The 17,615-nt window shown below is 44.0% G+C and overlaps 1 protein-coding gene and 1 long non-coding RNA gene across 8 annotated transcripts in view; one reads left to right on the top strand and one right to left on the bottom strand.

Moving 5' to 3' along the window:
* The window catches only part of LOC111838401 (uncharacterized), a 34,423-nt gene that overhangs the window by 3,772 nt on the left and 13,036 nt on the right, over positions 1–17,615 (top strand). For 2 of the 6 annotated variants that reach the window (XM_072716090.1, XM_072716091.1), the window contains exons 1-10: positions 10,987–11,079; positions 11,539–11,649; positions 11,781–11,882; positions 11,965–12,065; positions 12,517–12,609; positions 14,532–14,778; positions 15,720–15,819; positions 16,384–16,520; positions 16,740–16,952; positions 17,408–17,582. In XM_072716090.1, the coding sequence (XP_072572191.1) occupies positions 11,024–11,079; positions 11,539–11,649; positions 11,781–11,882; positions 11,965–12,065; positions 12,517–12,609; positions 14,532–14,778; positions 15,720–15,819; positions 16,384–16,520; positions 16,740–16,952; positions 17,408–17,582 (1,335 nt within the window). In that variant the 5' untranslated portion in view covers positions 10,987–11,023. Of the gene's footprint in view, positions 1–10,986; positions 11,080–11,228; positions 11,253–11,538; positions 11,650–11,780; positions 11,883–11,964; positions 12,066–12,516; positions 12,610–14,531; positions 14,779–15,719; positions 15,820–16,383; positions 16,521–16,739; positions 16,953–17,407; positions 17,583–17,615 lie in introns of those variants that run through there. The other 4 variants (XM_072716088.1, XM_072716089.1, XM_072716093.1 and 1 more) reach the window with 4 other exon arrangements.
* LOC111838405 (uncharacterized) lies at positions 3,115–13,919 on the bottom strand. Of its 2 annotated transcripts, none has more exons than XR_011992872.1 (3): positions 13,568–13,919; positions 11,448–11,638; positions 3,115–4,436 (listed from the first exon to the last, which is right to left on the bottom strand). It is a non-coding gene; the product is annotated as an uncharacterized lncRNA (long non-coding RNA). The 2 variants fall into 2 exon arrangements; XR_011992873.1 differs by lacking the exon at positions 13,568–13,919 and adding an exon at positions 11,891–12,059.

The raw sequence follows: 17,615 nt of genomic DNA, 5'->3' as shown, positions 1-17,615 counted from the left end.
TTTTATTGTAAAATAAGATTTTGTCATGGACAAAAGTTATCTATGATTGTAATAATAGTATGTCTTGAATAATCAGTTGATAACATATAACAGTGTCCTTTATGATGTTATGAAAAGGATGTTCCTTCCGGACTTGTGCCTCTTCCTCTTACCCATGAATTGTACCCAAACAGGATGAGCATTTTTGGCTCCTAGGAGACACAGTACTTTTCACAGTAAAGATTAAACTTTCTAGCAAACTCTTTCAGTCGATATAAAACTGCAATGATTTATTTTCAAATTTGCATGGTAAAATGATCATAATGCTACTTGTATATTAACTCGGAACTTGATCAGGATGAGCCAGTATGACTGTAGTTACCTTCCCTATATAAATCTCCGTGCCACTGCATTCACTGCACTCACTGTCACTCACCGTACTGAATGTGCTGCCGCAGACGTGGCTGTTGGCTCTCTGTACCTTAAGGACATTCGCAAGTTCATCCTCAGGCTAGAACATGTGGCCCAAGTTAAAAAGGTAAAAAAACACACAACACTTCTTTTATATCCAGATGTTCGGATAATACACATCTGACCCAGCTTTAGTTTAGAAAACGGGATGGGCTGAAAACATTAATAATGAACAGGTTCCCCCCCTCCCGCCACACTTTCCAGAGAGGAAAAGCTCCACCAGAAGTTATAGTAGGAAATTGGTGAGTCCCAGAATGAAGAATTCACTGGCAGGAACTGGAGCCTTGTGCCAGCTCAGTGCTTAAAGAGAAAGTAATATCCTTGTCTGTCCTAAAGCAGTCAACTCAGTACCCTGTGCAGAATTGACCGTAAATATTAATAAACGAATACACTTTTGTTCCAGAAACAAGTACTGTAGCTGTGATTTAGTGGCAACAAGCTTTCTATTTTTGCTGTGAGTTAAATTATTGACAAAAAATTTTAAAAAAAGTTAAATGTTGTAAATATATATGATATACTGTACTATGAAGTAGAGTATTTGGATTCTATAAACATGTCTAACTATACCTTTTGTATTTGTGTAGCTCATACATTTATCTTTGTCAGATCCAATGACTGAATATCAAGGCATCAAAACTAAAGCAATTTTGGGGAAATTCTGCCTTTTTTAGAGGTTAAGGATGTCATGACAAGGTAATGAATGGATAACATACACTATATTGCCAAAAGTATTGGGGCACCTGCCTTTACACACACATGAACTTTAATGACGTCCCATTCTTAATACATAGGCTTTAATATGGAGTTGACGCACCCTTTGCAGGTATAACAGCTTCAGCTCTTCTGGGAAGGCTGTCCACAAGGTTTAGGAGTGTGTTTATGGGAGTTTTTGACCATTCTTCCAGGAGAGCATTTGTGAGGTCAGGCACTGATGTTGGACGAGAAGGTCTGGCTCGCAGTCTCTGCTCTAATTCATCCCAAAGGTGTTCTATCGGGCTGAGGTCAGGACTCTGTGCTGGCCAGTTAAGTTCCTCCATACCAGACTCACTCACTCATCGATGTCCCTATATACCTTGTGTTACGATCACGTAACACTTGCTTTGTACACTGGTGTTCAATCATGTTAGAACAGGAAGGGGCCGTCCCCAAACTGTTCCCACAAAGTTGGGAGCATGAAATTGTCTAAAATGACTTTGAATGCTGCAGCATTAAGAGTTCCTTTCACTGGAACTAAGGGGCCAAGCCCAACCCCTGAAAAACAGCCCCACACCATAATCCCCCCTCCACCAAACTTTACACTTGGCACGAGGCAATCAGGCAAGTACCGTTCTCCTGGCATCCTGCAAACACAGACTCATCCATCGGATTGCCAGACAGAGAAGCGTGATTCGTCCCTCCAGAGAACACGTCTCCACTGCTCTAGAGTCCAGTGGCAGTGTGCTTCACACCACTGCATCCAACGCTTTGCATTGCACTTGGTGATGTAAGACTTGGATGCAGCTGCTCGGCCATGGAAACCCAATCCATGAAGGTCTCTACGCACTGTTCTTTAGCTAATCTGAAGGCCCCATGAAGCTTGGAGGTCTGTACAGTAGCTATTGACTCTGCAGACACTGTGCGCCTCAGTTGTCCCCGCTCAGTGATGTTACGTTGCTGTTGTTCCCAATTGCTTCCACTTTGTTATAATACCACTAACAGTTGACCTTGAAATATTTAGTAGTGAGGAAATTTCATGATTGGACTTATCACGGAACAATGCTTGAATTCACTGAGCTCCTGAGAGCGACCCCTTCTGTCGCAAATGTTTGTAAAATGTCTAGAAACCTAGATGTCTATGTGCTTGATTTTATACACCTGTGGCTATGAAAGTGATTGGAACACCCAAATTCAATGATTTGGAGGGGTGTCCCAATACTTTTGGCAATATTATTAGTACATTATCTCTCTGGTCTTGCTCTTCTCTCCCTTGTGGTTCACTCTAACTCATGGGTGCGCAATCTAATCCACAAAGGGCTGGTGTGTATGCAAGTTTTTGGGATAATCTTTAGGTCAGCTGTTCAAACTCAGGTGTGGAGACTCTTCAGCCAATCCAGTTTTCTAATGAGTAATTTAATTAGGGAGCTGCAGGTATTAGTATATCAATGACCCACAATATACTGTGGTTTACTTTCCACTATCTAACACTCACACCATGCATCATATAGTTTCTTTTCTTAATAATTTTTAAATCAAATTTTATTGTCATTGTTTCATGGTGCAGTTCTTTGCATTTTATATATATGTACCATAATATCATTCAGCTTGTCTTTAAAATGCTTTTTTAGTAACCCCTCATGTTGCCGCTCTGGGCCCAGTATTTCGGATTGCTTGTTGACCCTAATGACGTATTGCTCTATTGTCTCTCAACCATGGATGAGCTGAAGAAGCCAGCGATGCGAAACCCTGATCATTGCTAGACGCTTCCCACGTCAGAGCAGGAAGGCAGTACGGAAACAGAGCTGCGGGGATGCTGTCTGCGCACATGTGTGGGGCTGCGGCTTTGATGGGTGTTTTGACTGCGAATCGGAGATGGAAAAACGACGAGGGTCTGAGGGTAACCGGCACGCTCTCTGGATACTTGTACATTAGTCCAGATATAAATAAAAGTCAACAACAACACAGTCATATGGTTTGTAGAATCAGTGTATTATAACAGTATTACAGTGAACTTACATATATTATATTCCATAATATCATAATATAATATCATGCTTGATTAATTAAATATTGATTATTATTAATGTTATTGATGCATTGGATGATTTCATTTATATTAACTGGGATAATACTCTTCAGAGGAGAATGAGGACCTCAGCTCAGCTCTTTGAGTACTCAGCTTGCAGTCATAATGACTATTCCACACAGCTGGATTAAAAAAAATAGTCCAACACAGGACAATTACAATCACAGAGTGAGGGGAAGCTGCTTTGCATGTGCAGAGTAATTCTACATCCTCTTCAGCTGGGTTTCTGTTGGCTTTTTACGGTTCCACGTGTCTCTCTGTGTGCTATTATCTAAATCACTTTAATACACATATCATGACTCCAATATATATATATACACACACTTCTATCAAAGGTGGCTTTCATAATGTCTGCATGACTCAGACATCTGGTTTAAAGACTGTAGCTGGCAGCCCTGTCCAGTGCACGGTCTGTGTGCCTTCATGTGTTTGGAAGGGAGAGCATGTTTACTCTCCGTGTCTCGGGGGGGGGGGGGGAAACTTAAGGAACATACCAGCAATTATTGACACCGCCTGCCACTGAGTTTTCAGGAGGTTATGAAGAAGTATCTGAATTTTAGAGATTTACTTACTGATTTATGTACTTCTAGGCTGGTGTGTTATGTTAGTTCTATTAGTCTAATAACAGTTTATGTATGCCTGGAAACTAACCTAGGTACAGTTTTTTCCAGGCATAACCTCACCAGTCCAGTAGTACTAACAAAACCCTGCCTGTGTGCTGAACTTGTGCCTCACATAACGCGTCTTGAAAAAGAACAGAAATGGATTTTCGCTGAACTTCCCTGTCGGAGTGATGTCACTTTGTTCCTTTTTAAAAGGTTGGGTTGAGTGGTCATGGGGGCCAAACGATCATTAAACAGAGTTTGCTGAAGAGCCAAAATCAGCAAAGTTTGGAGCCCCTTACAGGCAATGGGCGGGGGGGGTCGTCGTGCCGTCGCTGTGATTTCATTTGGTGCAGCAGCACAGTGGAGCCACATCCAGCTCACTAACATGGCAGTTAGCTTTGTTTTTCCATCTCCACAGCCTGGGAAATGAACTGTTCTGTGACTCTTAGCCCAGGAGAATCTGGCTGCTTGCAGTCCAGGCTTTTTACTGTGGGCCATGAGCCGCTTCAGTGCTCCTCCAGTGCTCATCCAGTGCTCGTCCAGTGCTGTAAATAAGCAGGGAGAAGACAGACCTTCCTGGAGTTCTGTCTGCCTGGGAGCTGTAAATGAGGTGTGGAGGTGAGGAAACTCGGGTAATTGTCACATGTAGCCACAAAGACACGGAGATACATTTTCTGGGGAATACAATGAAGAGGCCCTGCCAGCAAGCCAGTGATTTCACAGTGAACCATGAAGAAAGAAAGACAGACAGACAGACAGACAGAAAAATAATAGACAACAATAAACAGTAAGAGTGCAAAGAAAGTCATAGAAGTACTGCTCATAATTCTATGATAACAGCTCAGAAATAAATAGTATTGCACAGTGTGAATGGATGTTCTATGAATGTGTGAAAGCGGTTCTGGTCCATTCAGACAGGTGGTCATTCCTCCCAACCACCAAACGGCAGGCATACCAGCACCTCGGCTGAGAAACACTGCATTATACAGCTTCTTAACTACTGCCTGCTGAGCTGAATAATTACTGTTTTATACTGGGAGGACGTCAGTGGCTCTAAGCAGAAATTAAATGCATGGCTGAATTCCTGATTTCCAGTAACACTATGTATTTGTCAGCCTGGATATCAGCATTACAATATTCCAAGTATATTTATGTTTAGAGAAAGTCACTGACTGTGATGTAGGAGTGCATTACATTAGGGAACAGTGTCTCATCCCCTAAAACTGCAAGGCATGCTTCTGCCTGAGACTGTACTGTTACTCTGTAAGTTTGCACACGGCTGATTCTTTACATAAAGAATTATCTGTGCCGTTTTAGCACAGAGTAACAAAATGCTTTTGGATCTTTTTCCAGACAAATTTTCTGGTTTTGGTAGGAAGTTGCAAACTGAGGAGACCAAACAACAAGATGTTTTCTATGAGTCCTGATCAAGGTCTGATGATACCACTACCAACAGGACAAGAGATACAATCTTTAGTTGCAGATAATCCTGTAACTAAGCAACAGTCTAAACACCCATTTAATAAGTTGCAACTATAATTGCCGTGCAGAGACTTTTCGAGGGGCAAGTGCTCAACTAGTAAAATTTGCCGAATTTTACTCTTAGTAAAATTAGAAATAGAACAGTCAAGACTTAAAAGGGGAGTATTTTCAATCTTTCCTGCAAAAGGGGGCAGGTGTTCAGGCACCACCCCCCCCAGTCCCCCCCTGCAGACTGACTAGTATGGGTGTCATATTTTACGACCCTCCCCCCTAACCCCTCTAACCCAAACCATAACCCTAACCCCTCTAACCCTAACCATAACCCTAACCCTAACCCTCCCCCCTAATCCTAACCCTAACCCTAACCATAACCCTAAGCATAACCCTAACCCTAACCCTAACCATACCGAAACAGTGTATTATTTTTGTTCCTAGAAAACAATGGCAAAATACGTTCAGAGGTTAATTGACTTGGTGTTAATAATGAATAATCCTGGCAGTCAAACTGCAAGTGTTAAAAATATTAAGTATTATATTCAACTGGCATTGCAATCACTGCAGGAAAGCAAACATTTAAATTTTGCACCAGGAACTCTGCCAAACTGGGTTGTGTCTGCTTATTAACTTTTCAAGGAGCCCTTAAACCATCAAAATCTCCGAAAAAGTTACGAGAAGTCAAGCTGAAGGTTCCTACTGCATGAGAAGCTAGATGCTGGGTTACTTTTCCCTTAATTTTGTATATTTTAATCTGCTAATTTTTATGCCTTGAAGGTCCCCAGCCTGTATGCATGTATATATGAGCTGCTGCCTGTATTTGCATTTGGCTAATGCATAAATAACACATTTTTGTACCCCATTTATTTTTCCTCTGCTTCATGTCCCTTCCTTCCAAGAAGTGACTAATATTTTCTACCTCAATTAAGAGTTCAGTGCTGTGAGAGCCAGAGAGAGGGCAGAGAGAGTCCTTTCCATCAGTATCACGCAGCCTCTGCTTTTTGCAATTTAGTAACGGAGGAAAACATTCTGTCACTCAGTGTTCCAGGTTCTCCAAGCAGGAAACGCACTTGCTGCATACTGTCATGTTAAGGCAGGGAACTTGCACACATGGAAACTTATGATCGAAAAGATGGGCCACTGAGCTCTCACCAGTTTTCTGAGGAGCAAACATTCTGAGCTATTCTTTTTTACATAAAGGCATTTTCAGATGGACACAGACTGTTTCTAATTGAATGCCATCGCCATCAGTACACTATATAGACAAAAGTATTAGGACACACCTCTTAATCACTGGATTTAGGTGTTTCATTCAATTTCATTCAGACCCATTGCCACAGGTGTATAAAATCAAGTACTTAGCCATGCAGTCAGGGTTACAAACATTTGTGAAAGAATTCGTCCTTCTGCTCAGTGAATTCAAGCGTGATACTGCCATAGGATGCTACCCTTGCCATAGGTCAGTTTGTGAAATTTCTTCCCTGCTAGGAATTCCATGGCCAATAGTAAGTGGCATTATTGGGAAGTGGAAGCATCTAGGATCAACAGAAACTCAGCCACAAAGTGTCAGACCTTTTAAAGTGACAGAGAGGGTCGCCGATTGCTGAGGTGCATAAGAGTCACCAGTGAAATGCCAAGCGATGTACTGTACAACACTCCACCACTGGACTCTGGAGCAGTGGACACGTGTTCTGTGGAGTGACGAATCACGCTTCTCTGTCTGATGGATAATGGGTTTGGTGGATGCCAGGAGAATGTTACCTTCCTTACTGCATTGTGCCAACTGTAAAGTTTGGTGGAGGAGGGATAATGGTATGGGGTTGTTTTTCAGGGGTTGAACTAGGCGTCTTAGTTACAGGGCAGGAAACTCTTAATGCTTCAGCAAACCAAGACATTTTGGACAATTCTATGCTTCCAACTTTGTGGAGTTTGGAGAAGGCTTGACTGTATCACAGTGCACGAATAACATCCATACAGACATGCTTGGGTGACTTTGCTGTAGAGGAACTTGATTGGCCCACACAGAGTCCTGACCTTAACCCCATCTAACACCTTTGGGATGAACTAGAACAGAGTTGAGAGCCTGACCTTCACGTCCAGCATCAGTGCCTGACCTCACAAATGTTCTTCTGGAATATTGGGCAATAATTCCCACGGACACACTCCTAAATCATGTGAAAAGCTTTCTCAGAAGAGTGGCAGCTGCGAATGGGGGACCAGCTCCATATTAATGCCTATGGATTTAGAATGAGATGTTATAACAGTTCCTGTAGGTGTAATGACCTGGTGTCCCAGTACTTTTGTCCATACAGTATATTGTATATAAATGTGACAATCAAAATCCAGATAACAATGAAGGAGATAAAGTTTAGTACATGAATTAATGGAATCTACACAAATGGAAGTTCTGTCCATCTACTTCATTCATCTTCCCACCATCTATCTAATGCAGAGTCATGGGAAGCCAATCCCAGGATTCACAGGGCGCAAGATAGGGGAGCAGGACATGGTGATACTATAAACACTGTACAGATGCCAATTCACCTACCCACATGTGTTTAGACTGTTAGAGAAGACTGACATAGTCAGAAAGATTCCACGCAACATAGGTGGAATGTACCAACTCCACACACACAGCGGGGGGCTTGATTGAGACCCCCAATCTGGGAACGTCAGGCTACTCAGCCACTATATGTATGTGTATATATGTAACATGATATATGTAAAAGGCTTAATTAAGCCTTTCATTCATCCAGCTCTGCCATCTAGGCTGTGGAAAGCTCATGAAATCCATTCTAACCATAAATGTTTCTCCTTGTAGTATGCTGTTCCTTTGTAATACAGTACTTATGGCCTATTTCATATGTTAGAAACACATCGGCATTTTTAAAAATTATACATTGAAATATTGAATGAATTTTTTTCACAATTTCTGGGCACTAATGTTAGTCTGAAAAAAACACTCTGCCTCCTTGTCGTTTACGATACGGCTAATCCAATAAGTTGGTGTGCTTCTTTGCGTCTATGAGAAACGCCTTATTGCGACATGTGGGACTAATTTGGATCACCAGAGAGATGCGTATGTGAAAGTGGTTTTCAGGACATGAAAACAAATGCGGGGTTCTCTTGATGAAAGGTCTGGCGAGCCTCTCTGCCCGCGTCCCGCTCCGCCATTGTTTAACGGAGCCACATGAAAGGGGGGATTCGGCGGAGGTCGTCTGCTTGGCTCACTGTGAGCCGCTCCAGCCCTTACGTCCCTCTCCAGTGCTGGTGGCTTACCGTAGACTCCGTGCAGTCCTACGCCTACAGTACTGTGCAGAAGTCTTAGGCAGCCAAAGAAAATGGTTAAAGTTGTTTAAGGGTAATAAGTGTATATTAGCTCGGATAAGAAGAACAGAATTTAACATTACAACATGTGCAAATTAACAGCAACACAAAAAAAAACTAACGAGAATTTCCTCCGATCTCCAAAAAGTTACTGATATCTCTCTGGATGGCTAGATGAACACCGCTTCAGTCCCCAAACCTCTCCTCAGGGGCACCTCAGCCATTCCATGTATTTGTTACAGTTCACCACCTGCTCGATCAATTAATTAACTTAATTAGTAGATTTGACTCAATGACGTATTGATTAGCCATACAAGACAGGATAGTGATTGAGTCAAAAAATGCACAGGTATTTTTGCTGCAAGTACTTGGGTGATTTTCGGAGAGGTTTTGAAGTGACACACTTTGACAGTTCGGAGAGAGCAAAAAAAAACGGACCGACTGTGGGTCCCTGAGGACCAGATTGGGAAACAGTGGTCTACGTCAGTGGTCTACGTCAGTGGTCTACATCAGTGAGAGGTTCTTCTATAAGCTGTGGGGTGGAAATGGTTAAATTCACTCAATTCCTAAGTGTTATTGCTGCCTCATGGTACTTTCAGCAATTCCTGAACAATCTATAGATAGGGCTGAAAATAGAAAATTATGTAATTATTTAAAAAGACTTACTGGGCACCCAAAGCAGCCTCTATAACAACAACATGAGCTAAACTCAGCAAATGGCAATAGCTGGACCCTAGATGTGGATGTGTGTATCTCTGTTCCAGAAGATGCACACAGTCTGCGTTAGAATGCACCGCATGTCTGAGCCTCTGACCAAAGCCATGATGTCACCTTGTTTACTCGATATGAACCTCCTTATTAAGATTGCTGTTTATCCAGAACTAATTACAGTTTTTGTTTGTTGCTGGTTCCACAAATTATATTCAAATCTATTTTGTTGTAAACATGTGCTTTGTGTTCCCTGTTCTTATTCACGGTCCTACAGAATAATCTAAAATATGTCTAGAGGAGGAGTTAATCCACCTTAACTGCTTCATAATGTATCTCACAGTCAGTGTTTACTTCAAACTTTAACTGTGATTCACTGAAGTTTTCACTTTTTTTTAGTCTTTTTGAGTTTGTAGCAGTCATGTTGGGTTTAACGGCACATGTGAACACTCCTGTGGTCAAGACGTAATGCAGTAATACGAGGGGGAAAAAAACCTTTTTCAAATTAATTACCCACTCAAATGTGGGGACCAATAAAGGCAATTGCTTCTCTTAATAAGAAACATTTGCCTTCCTTTTTTAAAGTTTTGTTTTTAATTTTTGTTTTTGTCCCTTTTTCATTTTCTCCAGCTAGCCAAATTTGAATGACTTTTTTTACAACTGAAGGTCAAATGATCTTCTGTAGTTATAGAATAAAACCACTTGGTGTTTTTGGGAGCTGTGATTTGCCAAGGAGGACAAACAGTTGCTTGAATTATTGGACAATAGGAGTGGATACTGGATGGAAAGACACGTGAAATTCAATCATTTATATAACCACTATTTTGGCTTTTTGTTTGTAATCTCCAGCCTTCTGATTATATGCCATGTAGCATATAATTTATCCAAAGAAGCATCCCATCACAGATAATGGTACAATAACGGTATTTCTTCTTATGCAGAGATCTGCAAATACTTGGAGATTCGGACTACTGGTTTCACAACAACGTAAAATTAAAGCAGAGATCAGCTGCTCTTTTCAGGAAAAGTAAACAAAACAAGCAGGAACCAGTGTGAGACTCCAGCCCAACGTTGGAGAAAGTAGCTGACTTTCTCGTCGTGGGCAATCGACCCAGGAAAGGCCCGTGGAGGCAAATCTGGGCTGTTTCCTCGGGAGTTCTTGGGGAGCCCTCAGTCGGCGTTCCCTGCAAGCCACCGCCAGCCCTCAGCTATTGCACCCCCGAGGGTGGGCCCGGTGATGGGATCCAGATGTGTGCACAAGCTGCATGGTGACAGGGGAGGGGCCCGCTGCTGTGCCAGCGTGTCAGGGCTGGGGGCAGCTCTGATTGATGATATGATAGGCGATTAACCCTCACTTCTTGTTGTCTTAATCCAGAACTTTTCTCTTTCAAATTCGTCTAAAGTTGCATGCGGTAAATATCCCACATCTTATGAATGAGCATTACGAATTATACAGACCAGAAGTCTCAGTATAGCCTAATAGGCTGCTAATAATAGCTTAAACTGCCAAACTGTCCATAAATCTTCTTATATAATATCACTTAATCAAGAATTCAGTCAAAACAGAACATTCACACTAAGTTAATATTTAAGTATTTAAATACTTTTGGAATTTTTTAAGCATATTTTATATTGTTCAGTGTAGCATGTTTAGAAAACAAATTTTTAAAAGCATATGAATGTAATATATATTCTTGTTCTGGAATATTCTTTCATGAATCACTCCGACAGGTATTGTCCTACCAGTTATATTATTGCAGTTAATAGACCACATCATGCGATGGTGAGGAGAGCCTGCAAATGTTTCTGAAATGCAGTTTGTCGTGGAGTAGCTGTGGACCCTGTCCAGTTATACCAGTGCTTTGCTTTGGACCCTTACAGTAAACCTCCTTATGCTTTAGCAGGTGCTGTTTGTCGTCCAGATTGGGGAGGCATTTCTTAGAATTTAGAATTTAGTGATTAATTGTCATTGCTGACATACCACAGCACACAGTGCACAACAACAAATTGTGTCCTCTGTATTTAACCCATATGTGACAATGTGACATAGTAGGGGGCAGCTAATTCAGCGCCCGGGGAGCAGTGCTTGGGGGTGGTACCTTGCTTAGGGTACCTCAGTGGTGCCTTGCTGGTCGGGGATTCGAACCTGCAATCTTTCAATTACAAGTTCTGCGATGTCTTGTTTCCTAGGATGGTGAGATCCGTGAAGAGTTGCTGCACCCTCCTCTTCCTCTGCTTCTTCCTCGATCTCGCGTGGCTCTTGAACCCTAGGGACCCCAATGTGTGCAGCCTGTGGGAGAGGTAACAGGGAGAAAGGAGATTATCATATAGGGGAAGAGCCGTCCTCAAAGGCCGTATGTTAAAATGTCATACTTACATACTGTTTCTGTATTTATATGCCTAATGCAAGAACGTGTTGTCTCCCCTCCCAGCTACACCACATCGGTGAAGGAGTCCTACAGCCGTCCCTTTGCCCAGATGTCCACGCAGCCCTGCGCAAACGCCTGGGACTTCTACGGGTGCAACCAGCAGAAGTGCGTACCCCTCGCTCAGCCGGCCCGCCACGTGCAGGGTCTCCGACTTGGTGACGGTGCAATTCTGTTCTATCATGCGCAGGATCACATACAAGACCGCTTATCGGCAGGCCGTGAAGATGGACTACCGCAGGAGGTACCAGTGCTGCCCTGGATATTACGAGAGCGGGGAAAAATGTGTCCGTAAGTACTGGGGAAGAGATATAAACAAGGAGCCTCCCACTCTGTTAGGATTATTAAATGAAAGCCAAGGTGGTGGAATTCAATCGCAGAGGCACTTAAAGGTAGCTTCCAGTTAATCTCACTTGTCTGCAGTGGTTCCCTCCCAGTGGTTTAAGTGCAGTGTAAAATTGTTATTTAGATTTAACAAGCATAACTTATCCAGTAAATGTAATTAACGTTTCTGCCCCACAGATTCTGTGCCAAGGACCTGATAAACCTCCAAATGAACTAATTTAGAAAACCAGGGGCTCATTTTAAAATATTGTTCACTGCAGACTGATTCTAAGACAGGAATATAGTTCATTCCTCAGCCAGTTTTAGCCCGTTTGGTATGGAGACGGGGAATGGTGAAAACCGGAAAATGTGGATTAGAGCCTGTCCGTGTCGTATCCCTGTCTCCTCGATCTGGCAGCTCATTGCACCAAGGAGTGTGTGCACGGGCGCTGCCTGGCACCAGACCGCTGCCAGTGTGAGACCGGCTGGCGTGGGGAAGACTGCTCGAGCGGTAAGTAGGTAGCAGCCTCCCGTGCGTTGGCACGTAACCGAACATTCACACTGGGCAGCTCTCCTGCCGGCGCAGACCCACTGCGTAGATTCCCAGAAACCTCAGTTTGGGTATTTAAGAGTCGGTACTTTGCACTTCTGGTCAGCGGCAGCAGCCGTCCAAGGTCTCCTTCACCTGCACTCTATTTCCCGTTGGCTAGAAAACAAAAATTCAGGAAGGCGAAGTGCACTGCTTATAATTCTGTGAGGGAATGGAAGGCGAAGTGCACTGCTTGTAATTCTGTGAGGGAATGGAAGGTGAAGTGCACTGCTTGTAATTCTGTGAGGGAATGGAAGGCGAAGTGCACTGCTTGTAATTCTGTGAGGGAATGGAAGGCGAAGTGCACAGCTTGTAATTCTGTGAGGGAATGGAAGGCGAAGTGCACAGCTTGTAATTCTGTGAGGGAATGGAAGGCGAAGTGCACAGCTTGTAATTCTGTGAGGGAATGGAAGGCGAAGTGCACTGCTTGTAATTCGGTGAGGGAATGGGTACGATACGATGCCGTTTGAGGGATCCTGTGAAAGGAGCACAGAAGGGGTCTTTCTTTGCAGCTTTTGGCCTTAAAAACCCTCTTTATGGATCTGTGTCCTTTGAGATGTGATATTTTCCTGAATATTTGCGTGTCGAGCTGCTTTTAGCAGTCGGCAGAAGGGTATAAGTGAAAGGGCATTAAGCTGTGTGCTAGGGAGGGGCTGAGGTGACAAAAGGAGGGGGGGGGCACTGCACCCAGCTCCATGGTGCACTGGGAGAATGCATGGAATTTTCCCACGTTCTTGAACATTTCCCTATATGCCGATTTTCATGATTAACTTAACAATAAAAGCATGCATTGGAGCGAGTTCAGTAAACTAATCACAAAGCAATGACATGCAATCAAGGACGACAGAAGTAACGTGACAGCATACACCAAGAAACTTACACTTGATTGGATTACTGGCTGCGTGATCCTGACGAAGTACACATGTATAGAAAAAAAAGCCTGAGAATTGGCAGGCATAGAAAACAATAAGTGAATTCAAAATAAATCCTCTATGTTGACTTGCAAAGCAATAAATTTGTAACTAAGATAATATATCTTTAGTTTCCTTGGTAAATCTAATGCAAACGCTTATGTTTCTCATTGGTAGGGAAATATTTGTTATAATTGACGTGTTGGACATAATCCGACACAATTAACCAGGTGATGAAAAAAAAGGTTCCGGTTAGGATTTAATCAAACTCCCACTCTTTGCATATCTGGGACAAAAGCCAAAGAGGTCTCATGGACAAAAAGTGAAAACAGCTGCTACGGATTTCTTCCGAAATTTTAGTTGCTTTACATGTTGGTTATAGAGCTCACTATTTAATTTTTTTTTGTTAATTTTGGGTGTTTCGCATTTGTATTTCATATTACAGCTTTCATTTCATCTGACAAACATATGAATGGCGTGAGATTTGGCGGGAGACATAGCTCGCCTCGCACGACATCAAAGCCTCATCAGATGGTTCCCTTCACACCGACGCGAACGAAATCTAATCCCTGCATGTGAATCGCACTCCCTGAGCATTACATCAGTAGAATTCCTGATTTCAACCCCATTTATCTTTCTCAGCTCCATGCAAATCTGCATGTCACAAATGTATCTCACTGTGTAACACTATATGTAAAAGTTAATGCCAAATTAGACATAGTGCATTGCGGTTATGTCATCATCGATGTCAAATGCCATGTGTTTCTGTATGTTCATCAGTATCGGGGGCTTCAGTGAGGCGCTATGAAGTAATCAAAGCTCGTCTTCAACAACAGGCCTTGTTATGCAGCTGCAGGCATCCGCCCCGGATCCTCCACGCTTCTCTTCAAATTAATCCAAAGTCATGTGTGTGATGGTCTGTTTCTCTTCTAGACTGTGATGAGAAACACTGGGGTGATGACTGCAGCCATTTCTGCGCGTGTGAGAATGGGGGACAGTGTGATCCCCTCTCCGGCTCCTGCCAGTGTCGCCACGGATACACTGGCCGACTCTGTGAGGACCCCTGTCCTCCGGGGAAATTTGGAAAAGACTGTCTGCAGAAGTGCCTGTGCGGAATTGGAGGGTCATGTGACAAAGAGACGGGGGGGTGCAATTGCAAGGAGGGTTTCACTGGGACCCTGTAAGTCTGTTTATTTGGTTTTCTAGAATGTTGCTTATCATTTAAATGCAATGAATCTGGACTGACTGTTTAAATAATGAGATGAATGCTGCATGCTTGTGTGTACTGCACCTCTGCATTTTAAAATGCGCCGCATAATTGCCAAGACATAAAACACAGCAATTGTTAATCCATGTGTTTGCCCTTCTTGAATGTACCACAATGAAATAGCCAGGAAATCTTTGTGCAATTATTCTGCTGTGTTTCTCTTTTTAGAGGATTGTAGAAATTTAGATTGCTAGCATTTGTTGCACTTTTCCGCCCTTATTAGAAATGTAAGCCCATACAAAGTTTTAAAGCTTACGACATTGTTGGATCTCTAGAGTCACTTAAGAAAATAAAAAAAAGAACTGTGGCTTGAGATTTAAACCACATTTCACAGTGTATTCTCCCAAAAACTTCACGTTACATCAAGCTGCAGAAATGCGAGCCCATGTTTATGGATTTATATGCCAAAGCCAGTAACACTGATATGGAACCGGCAGCATCTCTAACATCCAAGTTCAAACACTGATTGCAACTGAAAGTTGCTGCCATATAAAATAAATGTTTTGGCTAAACACGGTATGCTAAATGCCGTTCACGTTACATTAGTGAGTCGCCATATCAGTTTCTATGAACAGGCCCATAGCCAGAAATGAATTTCAGTGGGGCCCCCCAACCTTACTGACAGGCCCCCCCTAAGGGCAGTGTTTCACAACTCGGTCCACAGGGACCTACAGACAGTCCACGTTTTTGCTCCCTAGACACACCGGGAGCTGGGAGGGAGCAAAAATGTGGACTGTCTGTGGGTCACCGAAGACTAACCTAGATAGATTTCACCAACCGGGGTGGGAGGATCCCTATTTTATATCAGACTTTGTGCTATTTAATGATTTATCTGAACTGTCCCCCTTCCTCAGGTGTGAGAAGTCCTGTGAGAATTGCCATCAACGATGCCCCTGCCAGAATGGGGGCTATTGCCAGGGGGCAGGGATCTGTGCCTGCCTTCCAGGCTGGACGGTATGCCCATCCAGGGAGGGGGAACATTTTGCAGTGCTAGTCAATTTTTCCTTGGTTGTCAAACAGCTACTAGTACAGCGTGTTTGAATCATTTCATTCACCTGCTGACCACACCCATTAGAAACAGAGGGTAGTCTGTCATTCCTATAGCTTAAAAGATACAGCGTTGTGCTTGCAATGCAAAGCTTGTGGGTCTAATCCCTGGTAACCAATGTAAGCTGTGACTTGCTTTGGAGGAAGCTGTCAGATAAATGAATTGTTTTGTATTGTCTTTATTACATAAAACCTCCCAGTTTCCATGGGTGTAAATTATGGGGGGGTTAGGGGGGTTGTAACCACCTCAATAATCAGAACCAGCCAATACTACCCCTCGCCCCCCCCAAAAAAAAATTATATTGTTATGATCAGTGTGTGGGGACCTCAACCCCCCCCCCCCCCCAATGTTCAATCCAAAGTTACAACCTTGAGTGACACATAAAGCACTAAGGGCCTCCGAACTGAAGGGCCCACAGTGACTATCCTGCCTCATTCCTTTCCTCTCTCTGTCTAATTCTGACCCCCCAGGGGCCCATGTGCACCGAGCGCTGTCCCCAGGGCAGATTTGGGGTCAACTGCATCCATGAGTGTGTGTGTCACAACACAGGGCATTGTGACCCCGAGAGCGGACACTGTCAATGCACCCCCGGCTTCACTGGAGACAGGTACTGACCCCTGCTGGCTGCAGTGGGTGTGGCATCAGACAGATTCTTGGACAGGAACTCCTTCCTGTTTTGATATAACCAGCTAATATATGTTTCTGTATTTTAATTATTCGCCAGGTAATTTCAGCCAGTTCAAGTCGGCTGTTCTGCATGAAAGTCTCACTGAGTGACCCCTGCCTGTGGTGTCACGGGGTAACGGTGAAATTTGCCCGCCCTCAGATGCCACGAGGAATGCCCGGTGGGCACGTACGGCCCAGGCTGCCAGGGCACCTGCGACTGTGCCAACGGGGCACGCTGCTACCACGTGGACGGGGGCTGCCTGTGTGAGCCGGGCTTCCGGGGTCCACGGTGTCAGGACAGGATGTGTGCGGAGGGGATGTACGGCCTGCACTGCGAGCACCGCTGCCAGTGTCACCACGGAAACACGCTCAGGTGGGCAGCCCCGGCGTGGCTGATGTCAGCGGGTTTTGTTTCATTACTCATCTTTTATAATGTTTTCCATCCCACTCCTCAGGGACCCACAGACTGCCCACATTTTCGCTCCCCCTCAGCTGCGGGAAGGAGCTGATTGGGAAATGCTGTTTTAATATTTATTAAAATTGCCTGGATTTATGCAGAGGCGCATTGACATGGTCAGAGGCCTTTGGGCTATTTCAGCTCTCAGTTGCCCCCCCTACTGGTGTTCTGCAGAGGAATTTTTGTCAGCTGGGGGCTGTAGAAGTTGTCGAGGGGGAGTTAAGGGAGCTTGGGTGGCAACAGCAAAGGTTGTCGAAGGGGCCCCTTTCTCAGACCCCTGGGGGCCTAACTAATCAGTCACACAAGGGGTGATGATTGGAATATGCCGCCTTTGGTCCAAAAGCTGTGGTTCCCCCATCTCTCGTTGGCAGCTGTCACCCCATGAAGGGCGAGTGCACATGCTACCCCGGCTGGGCCGGGCTCTTCTGCAACGAGACGTGCCCGCACGGTTACTACGGCCACGGTTGCCAGGAAACCTGCCTGTGCCTGAACGGGGGTACCTGCGACAGCGTCAGCGGGCGCTGCTGGTGTGCGCCAGGCTACACTGTAAGTGACTCTCGCCGTGACAATGACCGTGAC

This window comes from Paramormyrops kingsleyae, chromosome 9 (assembly GCF_048594095.1).
Source record: "Paramormyrops kingsleyae isolate MSU_618 chromosome 9, PKINGS_0.4, whole genome shotgun sequence".
Classification (NCBI taxonomy): domain Eukaryota; kingdom Metazoa; phylum Chordata; class Actinopteri; order Osteoglossiformes; family Mormyridae; genus Paramormyrops; species Paramormyrops kingsleyae.
The sequence above is the reverse complement of the archived record's forward strand: the minus strand, read 5'-3'. Positions and strand labels throughout refer to the sequence as shown.